At 27.2% G+C, this 22,617-nt stretch overlaps 1 protein-coding gene across 4 annotated transcripts in view; it reads right to left on the reverse strand.

Moving 5' to 3' along the window:
- The window catches only part of LOC107442911 (cell adhesion molecule Dscam1), a 165,388-nt gene that overhangs the window by 88,298 nt on the left and 54,473 nt on the right, over positions 1 to 22,617 (reverse strand). For all 4 annotated transcript variants that reach the window (XR_015429966.1, XR_015429967.1, XM_087154001.1 and 1 more), the window contains exons 3-5: positions 8,223 to 8,384; positions 5,519 to 5,665; positions 2,888 to 3,181 (exon numbers count right to left, since the gene is read on the reverse strand). Coding sequence is in view for 2 of the 4 variants with exons in the window: in XM_087154001.1 (XP_087010127.1) it covers positions 2,888 to 3,181; positions 5,519 to 5,665; positions 8,223 to 8,384 (603 nt within the window). In the remaining 2 variants the exon portion in view is untranslated. The remainder of the gene's footprint in view (positions 1 to 2,887; positions 3,182 to 5,518; positions 5,666 to 8,222; positions 8,385 to 22,617) is intronic.

Consider the following 22,617-nt stretch of genomic DNA (forward strand, 5'->3'; position numbering starts at 1 on the left):
TTCATCATATTATTCGTAAATGTATTTATTGATTTATTCCATGATGCATGAAAAGACAGATAAAAATATGCATAATTTAAAATACACTTTCATAAAATATTTCTAACTCAAAATGTTTACCCCTGGGGTATTTGAATCACGTTAAGGTTGAATATTTAAATTTTCCTCTCCAACTCACATTATTAAATTTCAATGCATTTAATGTTCTGCCCAAAGTATATTCTTTATGTTTAATAAAATTCGAGCTTCGAGTAAAAATCATGAATAAATTTCTGATACATAAACACACATAAATTTATTTTTCTTCCATTTGTAGAAGACAGAAATCCAATTTTCTGCAAAAATCATTTATCGAATACTGAAATTCATCAACGGCGACTACTAATGCGCTGAAAAATATTTTTCCTACTGATTTAAAATATTTATGACCATTTTTATGCCGACATCCATAATAATATTTAATTTCTTAAAAAAAGAGGAATAAAATCAGTATTTTCTCAGTTTGAAATTGTGGATCCAAAAAGTTTTCGATTGTTTAAAGCGATGAAACCCCAAAACAGATAAATATTTATCGAACACTAAGCAGAACTTTAATGAATAATAAATAGCTCATGTAACAAATTATAAACTTTTAAATTTGCCATGATTGATTTTTGTACTTATTGTTGCTCTTAACAAATTATGTTTATAATAAATAGGTATGAAACTGTTGCTATTTTTCGAGAGAAGATCTGGATAACATAGTTTAAATTAAAAAATAATACTGTAGGGGCAAAGTATCTCGGGGGGGGGCATAATAATAAGTTCTCTTTCTGATTACTTTTCATGCCAAAGTCTGACTTTTACGTAATCATCACTATTTCTAAGACTAGTATTTCTTATGAATTTTTAGTTCTTTACAGTCATTGCTTTTAGGACTTCGTTGATTCTTTATTGAGGACTCATGATGACTCAAAACAAAATCTCATGATAAAGTAATTTGGGGTTTTGGCAAATAAACAGCGGAAATGAAAGGTAATTTTTAAAATATACAAACCAATTTACTTCATTGATTATTTCAAATAGTTCTGTATTCAAAGTAATTTTATTTTGCAATTATAAATATAAATATTAAGAAAAATAAAATTGCATTGAATCTATTTGCACATCTCTTTATATATGCTCTCATCATTGTACTGTAAGAAAAAAAATTCTTCTAAGAATAACTTAAATGAAACTTAATGGTTCAATGAGTTAACCTTAAATACGTTATTTAGTTGTTGCTAGCTGTAAGCTACACTGTTAGAAATTTCGCGGAAAAAAATGATTAAATAACAATTTGTTGAATGGTTATTTCCCCATATTTAATCAAAACAGTCAAATAACCATAAATAAAATGGAAATCAAACTGTTAAGTTTGAGAAAAACTCTTTATTAACTGCTTTCACCTAGTACGGTTAAACAACTAGAATTTTGTCGCACCAACTAGAACCACCTAATAAAGCTACTTGGTTCTTTGCAAATGCGCACGTATCATAGCCGCGCGGGCTTATCTGTCCATATCATGACCGGCAGAACTGGAGTTCTAGTCCTAGTGCTGACACCACAATATTTGCTCCATTCCTTTCAATACATGAAGAATTTCTATTGTCCGGCACTCTCCAATGCCCATTACCTTACGAAAAGCCGAGCTTCTATGTCTAGTTAAATTTTTTTTTTCCTTTTTTTACGTTTTTGAAAAATGCAAGTTGTAAATGGTTAAAAAACAGTATAGCTTTGTATTCATGATTTTACAACCATACTTTCTGTAAATGTTTTCAAAACCATAAAGGAAAAAAATGTTCTTTACCTTAAACTTTACGGTTAATCGCATGGACAGACAGCTGCCAGTTATTTTAACGCAATTTTAGAATGAAAATTTTAACAGTGTAGGATGAGGTATCAAAAAATTGGACGTAAATATAATTTTTTTTGACAGATTCAGGTTTTTAACTTCCAAAATATAGGGGGTAGCTGCAATCTGGAAAAATATGATACAAATAGTGTGGTCAGGAAAACGCTCCAAAGTTTTGATCCTTTAAAGTCAATTTTACTTTTTGCGTATTTCGTTGTGTCTGGAGACCTTTTTCTGCGAAACAATTATGAATTGTAAGGTATACAACTTTTTACATCATTTAAAAAATACCAATTTCACATGGCAAAATACAAAATTTGAGCAAAATTAGTCGACTAGTGCTTGAGAAATTGAATTTGAAAAAGTCAGATATTTAAAAAATTGAAACAAAATACTATAATTAAATAAAATAATAAAAGATAATAAATACTTAATAAATGTTATTTTCGCATGGAATTATTTTTGGACAAACGAATTTTATAACTGAATGTAAAAAAATTAATTAACTGAAAAAGTTCTCCTCTCATAACCAAATACGCAAAAAGTAAAATTAATATTAAGGGGTCCAAACTTTGGAGAACACTCCTGGCCAAACTATTGGGGCCATATTTTTCAGATTACGACTGCCCCCTATATTTTAGGGGTCAAGAATCTGAGTCCGTCGTCAGGAATCTGAATTTCGTCACTTAAAATATCGTCTATCTTTATTAATTAGCATTTTTGATCAAAGTATGAAATTGCTTTAAACCAATTTTAAGATAAAAACTTTGAAATTGTAAAACAAATATATATTTACTTAGAGGAAGTATGTTTTTGTGTCTGACTTCGTAACTTAAAATATCGTCAGCACTGATTAATTAGCATATTTGAGGTCATCCCCTCGAACTGTTTATATTGAGTCCTAAAACGCGAAGATCCACCCTTTAGATCAAAAGTTATTCAGGATGGTTCGCTTTTTTGGGCACTGTATAATATTTTTTTACGCATACATTCTTAATTATTTTAGGAAATTACCTTCAACGATAAGATCAGTTTCTATTTTGTCCTCTCCAAGGTTATTAGTTGCACTGCAGACATAACGACCCGAGTCACTTAACTGAGCCTTATGAAATATCAGAACACCTCCTTCTTGGCTGACGGATACAGAATGATCTGGAAGTGGCCTTTTATCTTCTTGAGTCCTCTGCCAACGATAAGTTGGTGCTGGATATCCTTGAGCAATGCAAGGAAGAGTGGCTCGATGTCCTACGGGTACAGTTACACGATTCAACTTCCCTGTTACTCTTGGAGGCTGATTATGATGAGGTTCTGAAAGAAAGATTTTTTTTTTCGTTTGATCAAATCTATAGGATTACATCGTTGTAAACAAAATGGCATGATATAATTGAATTATTTTCGGAAATATCAAAAATATTGAATTTAATATAAACTATTTAATGTTTGTTTTACAAATATTATTACAACAATCATTGAAAAACATATTATTGTTGAAGAGAGAGACAGACTTTTAGTTTTATTTAAATCTGTTAAAAGTGAAAGATTGAAAATATATTTAAGTAGGAAATCATGCATTATTTTTGATGTTTCTTTAAAATACAAAGAAATGAGCTAATTTATAGTAAAATCACTAGTTTTGAATCATTGGTGGGTAAAATGTAAACGTTTCTTCTTGAACTTAAAAAACTGTTTAATTTAATCAAAGGTTTAAAATAATAAAAAAAATATTTTAAATTACATGTAGATTTCGATAGGTAAGTGTGCAAAGTGAAAAAAAAAAGCCAGACGACCCAGAATAATTTAATTTAGTGATCGGAACTTCACGTTCTTGGTCTCCATCTTCAAGGTTTGAAGGGGTTACCTCAAATATGCCAATTAACTTTCTCTGAATAAAAAAAACATTTTTTTCGACCTGAATAATTTAATTTAGTGATCGGAACTTCACGTTCTTGGTCTCCATCTTCAAGGTTTGAAGGGGTTACCTCAAATATGCCAATTAACTTTCTCTGAATAAAAAAACATTTTTTTCGACCTGAATAATTTAATTTAGTGATCGGAACTTCACGTTCTTGGTCTCCATCTTCAAGGTTTGAAGGGGTTACCTCAAATATGCCAATTAACTTTCTCTGAATAAAAAAACATTTTTTTCGACCTGAATAATTTAATTTAGTGATCGGAACTTCACGTTCTTGGTCTCCATCTTCAAGGTTTGAAGGGGTTACCTCAAATATGCCAATTAACTTTCTCTGAATAAAAAAACATTTTTTTCGACGGATTTGGATTTCTGACCCACAAATTATTAGGGGTAGTCGTTATCTGGGAAATACGATGTCAGGATGAAGGTTATCTGGGAAATACGGACTTGTTCAGGAGGGCGTTCAAAAGTTTATTTTAATTTCTGGAATATTTCAGCCTATCTCGCCAACATTTTAAGCGCATCGAAAAATTTTTGCATTCAATTAAAAAGTTTGTTTATCCAAAGATAATTGCATGCTAATATAACTTTAATCGTTTACATTATTTTTTTTAAAAAATGTAATTTTAAATGGCTTAAAATAGGTCGAGTAATTCCTGAGAAATGCGATTTTAAAAAAGTGGTATTTTTAAAATTTTATTTTTCAGAAACTATTTGATGGATTTTGCTCACGATTTGTTTTTTTGCACTTAAAATTGCATTTTTTAAAGTGAAATAAAAGATTGTATACCATATAGTTCACAAGCTTTTTTTGACTACAATCAAATAAAATAAGAAAATAAATAAAAAAATTTTATTTAAAGTTCTACTTTTAGTGGAATTATCCTTGGATAAGCAAATTTTATAATTTTGGGCAAAAATTTACAATTTGCTTATAAAAATCACAAGACATGCTGAAATACACAGATAGTAAAATTACAATTTAGATGTCCATACTGTGGGCCGCGCTCCTGACCGAACTCCTTATATTTTGGTTTACAGAAATCCGAATTCATTGAGAAAAGGCGAACTAATTCAGAAGTACGTTTTTGCTACTGATTTCGTAGCTTACAATATGGTGCACACTAATCAAGTAGCATATATGTTACCCCATCGAATTATTAAGATTGAGTCCTAGAACATAAAGATCCGATCTTTATATCCGCAATTTTTCCAGACTGGTCAGTTTATCTGCGCATTATACATTTTATTTAATTCAACTCGCACTAAATAATAATGTCACTTTATATGATTGATTCCGTATACTTAGATGCGTGTCCAATCTAGCTTAAAAAGATAGTTAGAAATCAGCTTCAGTTTACCAATAATGGCATTTTTTACATCACGCTATTCCGCAGTATTGTTTCCAGATAGGCATTTTGCAAGTTTTTTGATTAAAACAGAAAAGAAGGAAAAGAAGGAAACAGCATACTGTCGCTTACATAAAACTCGTGATGCTTATTTTTTTTTTTTATCGAGAATGTCATTAAAAATCTCTTACATGACCAATTTAAAATGCTACTTTAAAAACAAAAAACCCGCAACCTTTCGATTGTTAAAAAAAAAGATTGAGTAAAATTACGAAAACATTTATTTAAACTTATATATTATTCTTTATATTAATTATAATAAACTCTTTTAATAGATTTTTATCAATCTGATTGAAATTTTGGTGATATTAAATAAACATTTACCTGTTACAATGATTCTTGAATAATTCATGCTAGATTTCTTCTCTTTAGTAATCTCATTTTCAGTGTGGCATCTAAAACTATAAGATCCATCATGTTCCGTCGTATCTCGTATATAAAGATCTCCGTTATCCAACATACCATATTTGGCTAAAAGTAAATTGCATGCATAATGAGAAATAGAGTATAGTGAGATAAAAATAATTATTAAATACGTTAAAAAAAAACTGCATTTCTGGCTATGTGGGAGCACCAACAAGCTCGGAGTTTTTTACCGAAACTCTTTGGTAATGATTTTGCCAAAATTAATATTGAAACATGGTTTTATAATATGTGATAAAATTTTTCAAATATGGTTAAATGTGCTAATTTTATAATATATTAAAGCATGGCATAAAAACCATTTATTCGATTAAATTAACTTATCAGTTTAATATTTTTTACTCCATGTGTAGTTAAAATGACTATATAATTTTGACTATCTGAATTTTCGTTAAACCGGAACCTCAATGGTCAAAATACGGTATTTTCTAATTCCCAGAATTATGTTTTCTTTATTTTCCTTCTTTTTTTATTAGAAATGGCATTCCTATAAAGTTTTTTTTTTACCAGAATACTTTTCACCGTTTGTTTCATAATGCATTTTTTCATATTTTATTGCATTCATTATTTTTACTTTTTTAAAACTTTTTAAAAAAGACATTTAAAAGGTAATTAGTTTTCCCTAATCAACATTTTTATTATAAGCTTTATTTATTTATTTCAAAAAGCCTCTCTTTTTTGTAGTTTAAAAGAGAGTCATGGATTCGGAAGTACATTATCTGCAAAGAAAAAAAGAATTTAAAATATGCTTTTCCTTTTTTTTAAAAAAGGACTATTTATTTTTTTTACATTATTCTTAGTCATAAAATATTAAATAAAAGAAATTTAAAATAGTCACGTTTTCTACTTTTGAGACAGGGAAAAAATTTAAAATTGCAAATACTCAGAAATAGAGTTTATATGGATTAAAAAGTGTGAAAATGTTAATAAAAATGCATTAAGCTTATTTTCATTTACTTTGACGTGAAATTTGACGTGAAATAAATAAACTATTCCATATTTCTTTGAAAATTTGAACTGAAAATTTATTTTTTTAAACTTTAATTAAAGTTTGGTTAATAAACTTTAACTATATCTTGTGCATGAATTTGATAAATTTTCAAAACAAATCTTTGAAATAAAATGTGAATATATTGTCGCTCGAATTTTATGTAACATTTGAACTGAAATTTATTCAACAAAATGCAGCAAGAATTACAATTTTTTATTCTCGATATATTTTGTTCCTATCTTGAATAGTTATCAAAATTTATTTGTGAAATAAATGTTCAATGTTTCAAATGTTTAGCATTATTGCTTTTTTTTCCTTGTGAAACAGAAGTTGTACAAAAGAAATATTGAGTAGTTCTTTTAACTAGACAAACACTACAATTTTTACATTAATTATGTATTTATTCACAACATACTTTTTATCTTTAATTTAGGTTAGTGTAATAACTAAGTTCTCAAATGCTAAGGTATAATTTCTCTTTTATATTGAAAATTGTAAAAATAAATAACTAAATTTCAACAAACATAAGACAAGCACTGCAATTTTTTAAATAATTATATATTAATTTACAACATATTTTGTAAATTACAACAACATATCTTTTTTTAATTTAAATTTTGCTTTAATTTTTGTTTGTTGTCTCGATCAACTAATTCGTATATTACTTCTTTTTTAAACTTAAAAATTGAACAAAAATATGACTAGATATTAACAGTATACGACCATATAACTAAATTTCAATAAACATAAGACAAGCACTAAAATTTTTTTAATAATCACATATTAATTCACAACATATTTTACATCTATTTTTAATTTAAGTTTTGCGTTAATTTGCGTGTGCTGTGTTGATCAACTGTTTCGTATATTACTTCTCTTTTAAACTTAAAATTGCACAAAAATATGACTAGATATTAACAGCAAACGACCAACATTATTATTTTTTAATAATTATACTTAAATTTACAGTATATTTTACATCTGCTTTTTATTTGTTTTAGTGGAATAACTAGCATCACAAATGTGTTTCGTATATTACTTTTCTTTTAAACTTAAAATTGCACTAAAATATAACTAGATATTAATAGCATGCGACAAACACTATAATTTTTGAAATAATTATATATTAATTCACAGCATATCATGCATCTGTTTTGATTTTGTGTTTGTATTAAAAAACTTTCGTTTTAAATGGTTCGTATACTACTTCTTTTTTTAAATTTAAAATTGTACAAAAAATAATATCAATATTAAATATAGTTTTTTCATAATTATTTATTAATTTACAACATACTTTAAAGCTGTTTTTAATTTGTGTTTGTGAAATAACCAACGTCTCAAAATTTTGTTTAATACTTCTATTTTAAATTTAAAATTTCACAAAATATACAGGCAGCTACCAACAACATATGATCAGCATTAATATTTTTAGTTTCATAATTTTATTTGCAATATAATTTAAATCAGTCTGTGAAAATTATTAAAAGACATTATTAAAACCACTATTTCCTTAGCGTTTGTTATAGCATTATTCCTCTTTTAATTTTAAGAAAGAAGTAATCTTGAAACATCTAAAAAACATATTTTTATCAAAATTCTAAAAAAACTTCTTACCGCTAATAATTCCAGGAGTTATTAAAAATCCATCAATTCTTTCCCATGAAGTAACTTTTACATAATCAGAAACAAAACTAGGAACAGGACAGCGAAGAACAGCCATATTGCCTCTTAAGACAAATTCATCAAATAATCTAATTTCATAACGCTGTAACACAACTGAAAAATAAAAATATATTATTATTTAACTGATTATAAAATAAAATAATCTTAAAGCACTTTTCGGAGCGTTTTGAATTTTACAGTAAAAAGTACTGGCACCCAAATTAAAATATCTTAATTAAGAAACTTGAAAAAATTATTAAAAAATAAAGACTTCCGTTTTCAAATTAGGGAAGAGCTTTGTTTTTAAATAGTCATATTAAAATAAATTTAAATTACAAATAGATCTGGTCACAGTACCCAAAAAATGACCAAAATATCGAAATTTATTTATTGGTTATATTAAAACTTCCAACTATTTCAAATGCACTGAAAAAAATCATCTCTTTATCTACATTTTTCTTAACTAAATCCCTAAGGAGTGCTTTTTATTTAAGATAAAGCTTTGAAGTAAACTTTTTTACCCTAAGTATAATGCACTTATTTAAACTATGCATGGAATAAGCATTTTATGAGGTACTACAACTTTTACAGCATGTTATATATACCTTTTACAGCATGTTATATATACGAGTTTTTAGCCTTTTTTTCTACTTTTTTACAAAATAATCTATAAAAAATATTCAAATTGATATATCAGCAAAAAAATGCACAAAATTTTTATGATGAATATAGTAAGCACTAAGAAAAAATTTTTAAAATATGTTAAAATAAAATAGCTTTAAGAATTTAAAAGTTTTGAATTTTTTCAAATTTTTTTAAAATTTAAGAAAAATTAAACAATTTAATTATTTTTTGAATATAAATTATTGATTATAAGTTAAATGAGCATGCAAAGCATCAACAAAATAAATGATTATACCTTTATTTAAAAAAATTGTTGCAAAGGTGTTGTGACCCCTTATGAAAGCAAAACTACGTGAAGAGAAATATTCTGGTGAAATTTTCATACTGTATGGTAATGACAATCATATTTCTGATTAAGAAAACTAAATTTTGTGATATGTAAACATTCATTTGGTCATTTTTCCATTCTTATGACAAATGATTACTAGAAATACTGGTATAGTAACACAAGTGAAAAAAAATAATCTTATTATTTAGCTTATTATAAATATCAGAATTTTCATATTGTATATTATCATATCAGAATTTTCAGACTGTATGGTAATGACAATCATAATTGTGATTTTTTCATTTGGTCATTTTTCCATTCTGATGACAAATGATTACTAGAAATTCTAGTATAGCAACACAAGTGAAAAATAAATTATATTATTATTTAACTTATAATAAAATGATATAATCTCAGCAGCGTTTTTCGAAGGGCTTTGGATTTTACGGTAAAAAGTACTGTCACCTTGAGTGCCAGTACTTTTTTTGTTTTTTTGATCCGGAATTCTTTACAATGTGCAAAGGAATTTTAAATTAAAATATCTTTTTATCCTGTAGTGAAAATTTTTTTTTGAATAGTAATATTAAAATAGGTTTGACTAACAAAGAGCTCTAATATTAAAACGAAACTAAAAGGTGGAAAAAAATATTATAAATTACCGCAATGCAAGGTAATGACATTTCTGATAAGGATAATCATAATTCTGGTTAAGAAAACCAAAATATATGGTATAAAATTACCATTCAGTTGGTAATTTTTCCAGTCATATGATAAAAATTTACTGAAAATTTTGGCAAATTACTTATTATCACACATCTCGTAAGAAATGCAGAACTGAAAAGAAAATAATTTAACCGAATAAATGATTTTTATGCTATGTTTTAAGTTATAATGATAAAATTAACAAATTTTATCTCATATCATAAAACCAGATTTTATTGTTAATTTTACCAAAGTTAATTTTATTGTTAATTTTAACAATACCAAAGTGCATCGGCAAAAATTACCTAGCTTTTTGGTGCTCAAGCAGAGCCAGAAACACGGTAAATTTTAGCATATTGTGTTGATTTTACTTTTTTTACTCACTGCAGACTTTCTGCATTTGTAGATAAAAAAAGATTATAAAATAATGTTACATCGAAGTAGGTTTGTGTCCGAACTATTTCATGTAAACAAACCCTACAGTTTCTGTAATTTCAACTTGCTAGTCAAAATTTCCTATTTCATTACTTCGGTTTGTAGTTTAAATGTTTGCCTTGAATCGGAAAACTGCAAATTAAATTTTGACGTAACTTTAATAAATAGTCAAAATAAATTAAATATAAAGTGCTTACCATTCATTAAATCTTACAGTTAATGCTTAATTGCTTGTCAATTTCAATGCAAAATTGCTTAAAAAGTGTTTATTTACTAATGAGATTTCCTTCTATTTTAGCGTGATTAATGGCATCAATTTATAAGAAAAGGATTAAATAAATTTATTTTTTAAAAACTAAAACAAAAAAGTATTTCTTAAGTATCTTAATGAACCCTATAATTATCTAGCATTAAAAGGAAATTTATATAATGGGTTTTCTATCTTTAAATGATGCTAATTTTCTTATTATACCACTATCGTTAAAATTTTAGAAAAAAGCACTCATCTTTTTTAATTTTTGAAAACATTTTAACTGAAGGACCATTAAGAGTAAAAAACATTAATGACTGCCTCTGCTACTATCAAATCCGATTCCGAAAGTCATTGCAATTAAAGTATTACTTTAATCTCTTGTGAATTATGTGATATGGTTTTCAAAGCCTTTGTTAATATTTTATGACTGAATGCTATGAAAGGCAAGTGAAAAAAATAAATTTGTATTAAATAGTAAAAAGCAATGATAGGGATTTTAGTGTTGAAATTTGTTTTTATTATTTCCAAATTTATAATCAAATATAGGCTTAAGTATAAAAAGAACACTAAAAGAACACTCTAGCAATAAAATGCTTATCACAAATCACAGAAATGGTGCATACGATCCATATATGCATTTAGGACGCAGTTTTTAAAAAATAGTTATTAAAATATAATGCTTTTTATCATAAGTTCATAAAAATGATTCGCAATTAAATATAACACATAAATCTCAATATTAATACCAGTGGTATGAAGTAGCGAACAAAAAGTAGTGAAAGACTGGAAGTTGCTACTTTTTTTCGTAGTTTGTAGTGTAGTGTCCAACTTTTTTTTAAGAAAAAAGTAGTGTAGTTAGTTGTACGATACGGAAACAGTAGTTCGTTGTGTTTCCTGGCAACTACTTTTAACGTTAGTTAAGAAAAGAAACACACATATTTACGTGTTTACACGTTCTTAAGGTGCAAAATGTAATGTAAGGTTGAGCACCCTAAACCGTTGTGGTGGTGTCGCCCACGATTTTCTAAATATAGAAAAACGATTTTTATCCACACTGTTGGGGAATTTATTTTGATTTGTTAAAGACGTTGATGATTATTATTAGTTGAATGTTGTTGAAAGAAAGGTGATATTAATAGAACATTTATCCTGAAGATGAAGATTAACACCCGTTGTAGAAGATGTTGATTGATGTATTATTTCAATTGTTCGTATTTTTATTCTAGAGTGATACGGGCTAGAAATTACATCTTAACATGAAAAACTGCTTAAATGAAGAATTAAATTATGATAAATGGTTACAGATAGAACCGAGCACTTTATGAAGCCAACTTTATAATATCAATATCAACATGCTAAATTAATTGTTTTTAAAAAAAATTATTTTTAAATTCATTTGTATTTCAGCCATTGAACACCTTATGAAGTTCAAAGTTCCTACCAATGAATCAAAAGCTTGCAAAACTAAAGATCAAAAATTTGCTTGGATAACTTGCAATGGATAATCATATTCTTTTTTTCATGCGAATGATCGCAGTGTGATTATGCTCATGTAATTACTTCCGCGTTTATCTAGTTATTGGCTACTTTTTATTTTATTTGATTCGCAGAGTCATTAATTCTTAATCCATTGCTTATTTATAGATTAACTGGTTTATATATTTGCTCATTTATTGATTTTCTGAACTATTGTTTCTCAGTTTCATCGAAAACTGATTCATTCTTTCATAATTTGTTATCACACTAATTTGCGTTTATTTGCGTATTATATTCTTTAATTTTTTATTTATAATTTTGTTAACAAATAAAATTCTTGGTAATAATATATCAGCCATTTCGCCTTGAATTGATAATTCTTTATTAATCACAATATTTTTTTTTCTAAAAAGTGTTTGCTTAAGTTATGATTCATTTATATAGGTAAATAGAATTAGAGAGAATATTCCTTTCTAAAACATCTTGAACATTCATAAATTCAACTAACAATTTAAAAGCAAAACATTACAAGAAATAAAAATAATATGGCCCATATGAAAGAAAAATCATTGTGATTGAAAATTTGTAATTAAAACCAAATTTCAAAATAAACTGAAGTCAAAATGTCAGTGATTATCAGTACATCATTACTGACTGCAGACAGTTGTTTAAGTTTAAATTTAAGAAAATGTTAAAGTTAAAATTATAGTTGAACTACTACATTTTGCTTTATATGTATAATTTGCATTCTTTAAGGCAATATTTTAAAATTACATTGCCTTGGTTTGTTAAATTGCCCTTAGCACCATAATTTATTTGTTTAAAATATTGTTAGCACTGTATTAAGCATGATCTAGTGAATTGGATTAAAGAAAATAACATTTTCTTAAATATTTTTATAAAAATAATCCAATTATGAAATATGATGAAACTATATAAAAAACAAAAAAAAATTCATTTCCCAAATAAAAATAAAGAAAAAATTTAAACTGACACTCAGTTTCTGTTAAAACTAAATTTCAAAAGATCGGAAATCAAAATATTAGTAGTTATTAGAATATCGTAACTAATTTGAGACAGTTGTTTAAGCTTAGATAAATAAAAGTTAAAGTTAAATTTATAGTTAAACTATCACATTTTCCCTTACATGTATAATTTAATAATATTGCACTACTTAGGACAATATTTTAAACTAATATTGCCTGGTTTTCTAAACTACATTAAGCTCAATAATTTGTTTCTCTAAAATTTTGTTTGTCTTGCATTACCAAGTAAATTGAATCAGGGAAAATATAAATTTCTAAAATATTTTTATAAAAGTAATCTAATTTAGCATTAAAGCAGAACTTATATAGAAAACAAATAAAAAAAGATTATATATCCCAAACAAAAAAATTCCAAAATGACATTAAGTTTCAGTGAAACAGAATTTCAAAAGAACTGAATTTTAAGTTCAAATCAAAAGCCAATGCTTATCAGGATATCACTACTGATTCCAGCATGTACAGAATAATAACTACATTCTTTCTGAACAGAGAGACGATTTTATGTGCCTTCGTATTCTAGCCATTCGGGCTAAAAGACTGAGTATGATCATGTTATTTATTCTAAACATTTGCTTCGTTACGGCAGAGTTCATTCCCTAGAAAGAACGAAAAAAACCGAAATCCGAAAACGTGACTGAATGTATAAAAATAAGAGCGGGTATATGTACCGTAAGTAACGAAGGGAACATTTCGTCATTCGGAACACATGTTTGAGATGGCTGGAAAAAAAAGAGTTAAATCGGAGATTCTATTGTATTGTTATCAGATTAGATTCTGGAATTATTCTTTTTGTTTATGGATTCGGATTGCATACAATATAAGATAAATGAAAGAGAATTTTTAAATAAACGTATACATTTCTAAAATATGGTATATTTTAGATTGTTTTAGGACACTCAGAAATGATTAATGATCTATTAATTACGAAACATGAAGCAGAAAATTTTTAAATCGTACTTTTATGTTAATACTACAAAAGTAAATGCAATCACATAAAATATTCGAATAAAATGTTTTAGAGATATTAAGTTTTCTCGAGGCTGTAAAAGGATTTTAAATTTCTCTTTGATTAAGTTTCTTTAGGTAATTTATTTGATATTCAAACAAAAAAAACTGAGAAGGAAAAGTAAGATCAAAATTACCAAAATATGGTGAAATCTACTGTGTTTCTGACTCTATGGGAATACTAACTCGGTAATTTTTACAGACGCGTTTTGGTAATGATTTTAAATAAATTTACAATAAAACATGGTTTTATAAAATGTGATAATTTCTTTTAGTTTTATGATGGTACTTTCAAACATGGTATAAAAAGTATTTATTCTGTAAAATTTACTTTTTAGTTTCGCATTTTTTTTACGAAATGTGTGTTAATAAGGGCTATAGTTTTGAAAGCCAGAATTTCCGGGATACCATTACGGTGAAAATTACTAAACGAATAGTTCTAATACTGATTATTACCAGATTTGTTTTGTTTTGTTTTTATTTTACCTGAAACGCATTTAATATACAGTAAGGTAATTGTTCGGCGCATAAGCAAGGAACACAATTTTGCTTGCAATTACGCACATAAACCTTAAGCTTAGTATGGAGTATAAAATGTATATTTTTGCAAATTATATTAAAAAGTCCTTTTTTTTCGTTTAAAAAATATTTCCCATACTATTTTATTGTGAGAATTAATGTTTTCTACAGTCTGTTTTTATGGGACAAGTTTGCATGTATGTTGTGATTTTGTGCAACGAAATTTGCAGCTCAATTCAAAATCTCTTCGAAATTATGATTAAAATTCTAGTGGTTAGATATTGATTATGGTTGCAATAATCATGAATAAAGTAAAAACTTTAATAAAACAATTTCTAACTAAATAGTTTAAGTTTTTTTAAAAAAAATATTAAATTTTAAATAGCTCTTGACCTAATTATTGAAATTTTAAAACTAAAATGCCAACTGTATTGTGTCAGCTTTTGTTTTTTTATTTAATTTTAAAATAAGTGTCCGAAAATTTCCAATGTAAATTAGTTTTAAGTTAAGCTTTAAATTTAAATTAAATTGCATGAAAAATCCGAAATTTGAGCGAAATTTATTTATACAACTTGCCAAATAAAAATTAAAAATAAAAACATTTTTTTAAATCTTTATTTCTCAGAATATATTAGTCTAGGCTTGTTCAAATCTTACTTTAAACGTTTTATTCTAAAAAAAAATCTTTACACTTTTTTATTATATTATTTTTTTTAAATATATAGTATTTTTTATAGCATTTTTTTTAAATATATTTTTAAAAAATCAGAATTTTTTCTTATAAATGTGGAAAGTTATTCATATTATTATTTTTTAATGCTATTTAGCAAAACTAATAAAATGCATAAATGTAAAAATTTTAATAATGTAAATTAATTACATTAGTAAAGTTTTTATTTTTATTTCCAATGCCCACTTGCGTTAACATTTTGTCAATTCAGTATTTAAAGGGCATATTTGTTGACCACTCTTTCATGCGCACCATATTGTGTGGGCAAACTTTGCTCCCACAGTAAGGACAGCTAGTTCAGAGAATGACAGAACATCCATGCCTTGCCCGGAATTCGAACCCAGACCCTCTCCGATACAAGTCGAGTTACCTGCCCCCTACACAGACAGGTCAACAAAATAGTATTGTGAAATAACATTAATGTAAATTAATTATTCGGTGTTCAAAAGATTTAATTTAGTCAAATATTTTATTTCAAGTGTTTTTGAAAGTCAAAATTTATTTATTTTATATTGCTCTGTAAATTACCATTTTAGACATATTACTCATTACATAATAATCATTTAGATTAACTATTCAAAACCCACAAGTTAATCATTAACACTCGATTGCCCAAGGAAGTCATTTTGACTGCTTTGTAATTTAAGTTTAAAAAAACAATGATGACAGAATTTCTTAGACTTTTGTGACTTTTGGTACAATTTTTTATTATTATTAATATTTGCTAATAGCTTGTTGTATATTAGTAAATAATATAAAAAATATTAAAAATTAATTTTAAACAAATTTCTTTACACATTAGTTATTCTTTCACAATCCAGCCATTTTGACTGCTTTTGGGCATTATAGGTATTTCAGTCTTTCTACTGTTAACTACCAACATTTGAAAAATATATGATAGAGAATAAATTAAATTTAAATGTGTAAAACTAGTTTCATAATTATTTCATGACAAAAGTGAAATCAGTGTGATAGCGTTTAAAATAATCCAAACATAGTATTAATTTAATATTAATTCCATACATGGTATTAATCTAGTATTAATTCCATACATAGTGTTCATTTAGTAATTATTTCATACATAGTATTAATTTAGTATTAATTCCATGCATAGTATTTATTTCATATGTAGTATTAATTTAGTATTCATTTCATATATAGTATTAATTTAGTATTCATTTCATATATAGTACTAATTTAGTATTCATTTCATACATAGTATTAATACCATACATAGTATTATTTTCATACCTAATATTAACTTAGTATCAATTTCATACATAGTATTAATTTAGTATTAATTTAGTTTTAACTTCATACATCGTATTGATTTAGTTTCGCTTTCATATATAGTATTAATTTCAGAAACTTCAGGCGATGATTGAAAATATATTAAGGGATAGTCATACGTATGAAATGCGAAATAAAATGCATCTTTAATCTATCTTTAACTTGCATGAGTTTACTGAAAAGTGAGAAATTAGCAATAGTTTTGTCATAAAAAAGAAAATTAGATCTAATAGATTCAATTCCTTATACGCTCAGTGAAATAAATAAAATCTAAAATATTTGTCATAGTTCGAAGTATATGGTTGACTTAAATCGACTTCTTTTAAATCAAATACGAAATACAAGAAAAAAAAATATATACTTTTATACAGTATCACTTTCATCCCTTTTTCGGAAGTATTGCTTTTTCTTCCTGTCCTATTGTGATTTACTGTTGAAGGAGAAAAATATGTTTCATGCTCCATTTGTCTTTATTGACTAAAAAGTCGAAATGAAAAGTATAGAATATTTCTCACGCATACAGATTAAAGGGACATAAATAATACGAACTGAAAAGAAAAAGTCAGAAGTAACGACGGAAACGTGATAAAAGAACGCAGAACTCGAAACTAAATCAAAGTTTCTCGTGAACATTTTCTTCTTTCTTTATGTAGTTTCCAAAAGAATCGTCGAGAGTAAATAAAAACCATCAAAACTGAAGACACTGAAAAAGTTTTTTTATGCAGTGGATTTGTCAATGTGGTCAGAAATATTACTTAAAACTTTTAGATACATTTGAAATATACTTCACTGGCAATTCAGTTTTGAGATATTTCAACAGTTTAGTACCGTAAATTTATAATTTCATAGTGAGATTTATCGATAATGTAGATGGATTTTATATATGAACAGTTGAGTGGTTAGACATTCTTAGCAATATTTTAGTGACTTTAAGTAAATTAACTTTGACTTTAATGCTTGAGAGCAAGAAATAATACTTATAGTTGTATGAGTGTCTTTAATAAAATACAAATATGTAAATTAATGAGGGCTTTTGGATTCGATTACAATTTTCTATATGCGCCCTATATATAAAAAAAGTATTATCTTTAAGTAAAACATTTTTTTATCATACAAAATATTTTCGCTGCATTTGTACTTATTTTTTAAAAGGCAAATATTTAATAAAGGATAAAAACTGCAGATCACCACCAGCATCGAATCTTTAGATCTCATATATATATATATATATATATATATATATATATATATATATATATATATATATATATATATATATATATATATATATATATATATATATATATATATATATATATATATATATATATATATATATATATATATATATATATATATATATATATATATATATATATATATATATATATATATATATATATATATATATATATATATATATATATATATATATATATAAATATATATATATATATATATATATATATATAATATATATATATATATACAAAATAAATAAATACAAGAAAACACGAAGAAAATTAAGAAAAACAATGATATAATCGTGTGGGCTGATGAAAAGATTATATCTTTTATTTTCCGGATTTCTTAAAAAAAATTTATCCTTTTTTTGGCAGTTGTTTGTTATTTTTTTATTATTATTTTTCTTTCCCCCCTTTTTTTCATACATCTGTAATTTTCCTTTGTTTTATCTTCATTTTGAACTTACTTACAGATGGAAGTACTACCGAGTACAAAATGTATGCTGTGCACTGGTAGGACTTTTATTTGTGTTCAAGTTATTATTATGATAATGTTTCTGATGTAATTATGACTGTAAAACGATAATTTAGAGACTTTGAAAGGGGAATGGCCTTTGGAGCTAGGCCAACGGGATATTCCATTTCGGAAACTGAGGTGGAATTTAGCATTCCTGGGCCAACAGTGTTAAGAGTGAGCAGGGAATACCTAATTTCAGGCATAATCTCCAGCTAAGGACAAACGATGTGATCGACAGCCTGTGCTTCATGTCCGAGACCACCGACGTGTGCGTAGAATTGTCAGTGACCAAAGACAAGTAACATTGCCTGAAATAACAGTAAGCATCGATATGGAACGGAAAACGGACATGACCGTTGGGTCTAAGCTGCAAAATTTGGTTGTAATGAGATACGGCAGCACAAGACCGACTCGAGGTACCTTTGCGACGATAATTTTTACGACATTTCGTATTCAGCATTTCGTCTTAAGTCCGACATCATGTACAGTGCATCTCCTGGGCTAATGTCCATATTGGTTGAACCCTAAACGATTGGAAAACTATAGATTGGTCACATGGGTCATGATTTCAACTGGTCACAGCCCATGGGGAGAGTTTGAGTGTAACGCAGACCTCCCGAAACCATGGACCTAAATTGTCTACGAAGCAACGCGCAATATGATAGTAGCTCCATAATGGTGTTGGCTGCTTTTTCATGGTATGAACTAGGCATTATGGAGATATTGCACTAGTTATCACCAGAAACTGGTTATCGGGTAGTACTTGTTGATTTTATTCTAAGCATTTTCTTAAGGTTTAAATTATAAATTTAGCATTCTTTAAACAGTGATACTAAATATTATTGAAGACATAAATAAAGTTAAATTAGTTCCTGAAAGCAATGAATCTTATAATAACACTAGTATTTCATTTGAATATTGAATTAGAGTGTGTCTCACATAAATAAACTCATCTTTATTTTATGCCATAATTGGACGTAACGAAAACCAATGTGAACTAAACCAAATTCAAACACTTATTTATAAAGAGTAACTCATACCCTGCCCCAACTAGAGCTGGAATAAGTAAAAAAGCCAGTTTTAATAAGGAAAAAAAGAAGAGAAAATTGAAATAAGGTGACTTCTGATTATAACCAAAATGATCGGCACATTTTTATGTGGCTTGAAATATGCGATGCTTATCATTTTCCAATACCAAGGGGACAGTAGCATCAATATTATGGTAGATTTAAATGATGCTTCAATTCTGAAACAGAAAGTGCCCCTTTTTGGTATAAACAGCCCTACAGAGTATAGCCCTTCCATTTTCTAGGAGATTGAAGTTAAAGAGAAGGGCATAACATTCATGGAAAACATTCTGTTATCCAAAAATTATTTCCATGAAGGTTTTTCAACATAAACTGAGGCTTTCAACTTAGGACACAGCTTAATTTTTGCATATCGCAAATTTTCTGTGTCATTTTATGAAATAAAACGGCAGAGGAGAAAACGGCAGAGGTGGACTTTGGTTATGTTGGTAAACCCAACGTGGCGTTTTTCCCAGGCAGCATGAAGTTTGCATGCAATCTAAAAATGCTAGAAATAAATGTATAGCCATTTATAGAGAAATTTGCAGAAATATAATGCCTCAATTTATGATGAAAAAATTTTCAAGCAGATAAGTTTTTTGATATTAGGGCATTTGTTTTGAATAGCTGGTTTTTCCCTGAATTTCGATCCCCTAGAAAACGGGAGGGGTTTCCCTCACTGGAGCTGTTTGTACCAAAATGGAGCAGTTTCAGTTTGGAGCAGATTGAACGCTACCATGATCAATGCCTGTCATACTTTTGATGTTACAATCCTCTAGGCATTGGTAAAGGTAAGAAACATGGCATATTTTTCAATCATTTTTAAATGTACCTGGTATTTTGGTTATAATCAGAAGAAGCTTTATTAAGGCTCGGACTTTCCTTTCGTCTCAAATGAAGAGAACGGGTTCGAATTCCAGGGATGGCTGGTCGAAACGAATTTCGCAACCTGACCACGCCGATCACAGTGGTGTACGGATCATGCGTTCGAGTCCCCTTGTTTTCAGACTAACCGCGGAATATTTTCGTGGTTTTCCTCTTCGTGTAGAGTAAAGGCAGATTAGTTCCATCAAAATGTCATCCACGGAGGCAAATTTTTCGCAATACTTGATCCAGAAGTTCCTTTGTCTTCCAGTTTGGATTCAAAAGTACTAGGTTACGGAGTAGGACATAGGTAGTCATAAACTTAAAATCCGGTCGGCTGTTCAACGACTGTTTTATAAAATAAAATAAAATTTTCCTAAGAAAGGTGATCATTTATTACGATCATGTTAATTTTGACATTTATTAGATTGGATTTGAGAGGTTTTATAAAAATAAAAATAAATTTCAGTTATGTGACTTTTTCCCTAAAAATGACCCAATAAATATTGATAATGATATTTTGGATACAAATAATGCAATGAGACAAAAAGCTACTTTTTATATCAATATTTATTCAAGAACAACCCAACTTGAAATGAAAATTTACAAAAAAGTAACCAGGAAGAAGTATTTAATGCTAGTAAAACTTGGACTTCAGCGAATAAAAATGTGAATAATTTATTAATATTTAGAACAAAAATTTTGCATCAAGTACATTAAACAAATCACAGCGACTGATTATAAACAACATTCAACTAGACCGTTTAATCAAACAGAAAAGCATCCGTTAATTATAAAAATTGAAAAATTTTTCTTGGTGAGACCATAAAGTCAGAATAATTGAAAATAAGGGGGTTGAAGGTCTTAAATCGGATACCAATGAACTCAAAACGCAAAAAGTAGATACAAAAAGAGATAGTTAGGTTATATAAAGAAGGGTATAACAATATTATTCAAACTAAAACATAACTATTTCCCACTACACATTTCAAATAACTAGAATGACCATTTTAAACTAAAATAAAGAAGTTGAAACAATGCTATTTGATAAGCCCGGGCCCACTGCTAGCGGTAAAGCCATTGAAAAAAGAAATAGATAAAAGTTTAATTACACCAGATGTTTCCATGCCTGTCTTTTATGGACAATATACTTTTGTAGTACTTTTTTCCAAGTATAGTACAAAATATTAGATTTATGCACAATTGTTACAAAAAAAAAAAATTAAAGAGCACATGAAGAGTCCTTGTGCATCCATATCAAAAAAGTATATTTGATAATTTCATTGTTACCTCATATTTTCAGTTATTCAAAAGTATTCAATTTTTATTTCTAAAATTTATTTAATAACTTAATTGCGATACCATCAATTCTTATTGTCTTGACTAAACTTGTTTAAATAATCAATTCGGATTTTTAGCTAATATGGCATGTTATGTTTATTTAACTATATAGTAGTTTTCAAGATCAGTTATTTAATTCGGTTTTGGTCGGTATTTCATAAGCAATATATTTAAAATCAATTGACAACAAAATAATGTATGCATGTACACAATACAGAGTTAATAAGCAGGAAAATATGTTCTACGTGTGTAACATCCCAATTAAATAGTTAACTTATTTCATTGTTGCTGTGAATTTTCAAATCAAACCATCAGTCAAACGCATTCAACTTTAAATCTTATCTTCAAATCTTATTGTCTCGACTACACGTGTTTTAATAATCTTTTAATGATACAGGTAATCAATATTTAACAATATAGTAGTTTATATACATCTGTTTTTGTCGGTATTTTACTCGCAAAAACTTCTAAAATCAATTGACAACAAAATGCAATTAACACGTAGAAAATTATGTTTGAGGCGCTTTATAATCCAATTAAATAGTTAACTTCACTTATTTCATTGTTGTTACAAATTTTCAAATCAAGCAGCTAGTCAAGAGCATTCAACTTCATTTTAAGATTAGTTTCGAAAACTAATTAAAAACATTGAAAATCTCTTCTCACTTGAAAACAATTGTAAGTGTAAATTGCAATTTGAAATTAAACTTTTTCAATCTAAAGTGATGCTGTAATTCTAAGGGATAAATGCTTACTCCAGCTTAGAATTTGATACTTAATAACAAGAAAGGAGAACAGTGACTTCAATTAGTAATTAAGTTTAATCGATTGAAAATAAAAATTCATTATTTTTAAACTCTAAACAAGATATTTCTGTACCATTTCTGGCATTGTTTTCCAAAGAAT

Source organism: Parasteatoda tepidariorum, chromosome 10 (assembly GCF_982258835.1).
Source record: "Parasteatoda tepidariorum strain Cologne lab strain chromosome 10, Ptep-v5.0, whole genome shotgun sequence".
In the NCBI taxonomy this organism is placed as follows: Eukaryota; Metazoa; Arthropoda; class Arachnida; order Araneae; family Theridiidae; genus Parasteatoda; species Parasteatoda tepidariorum.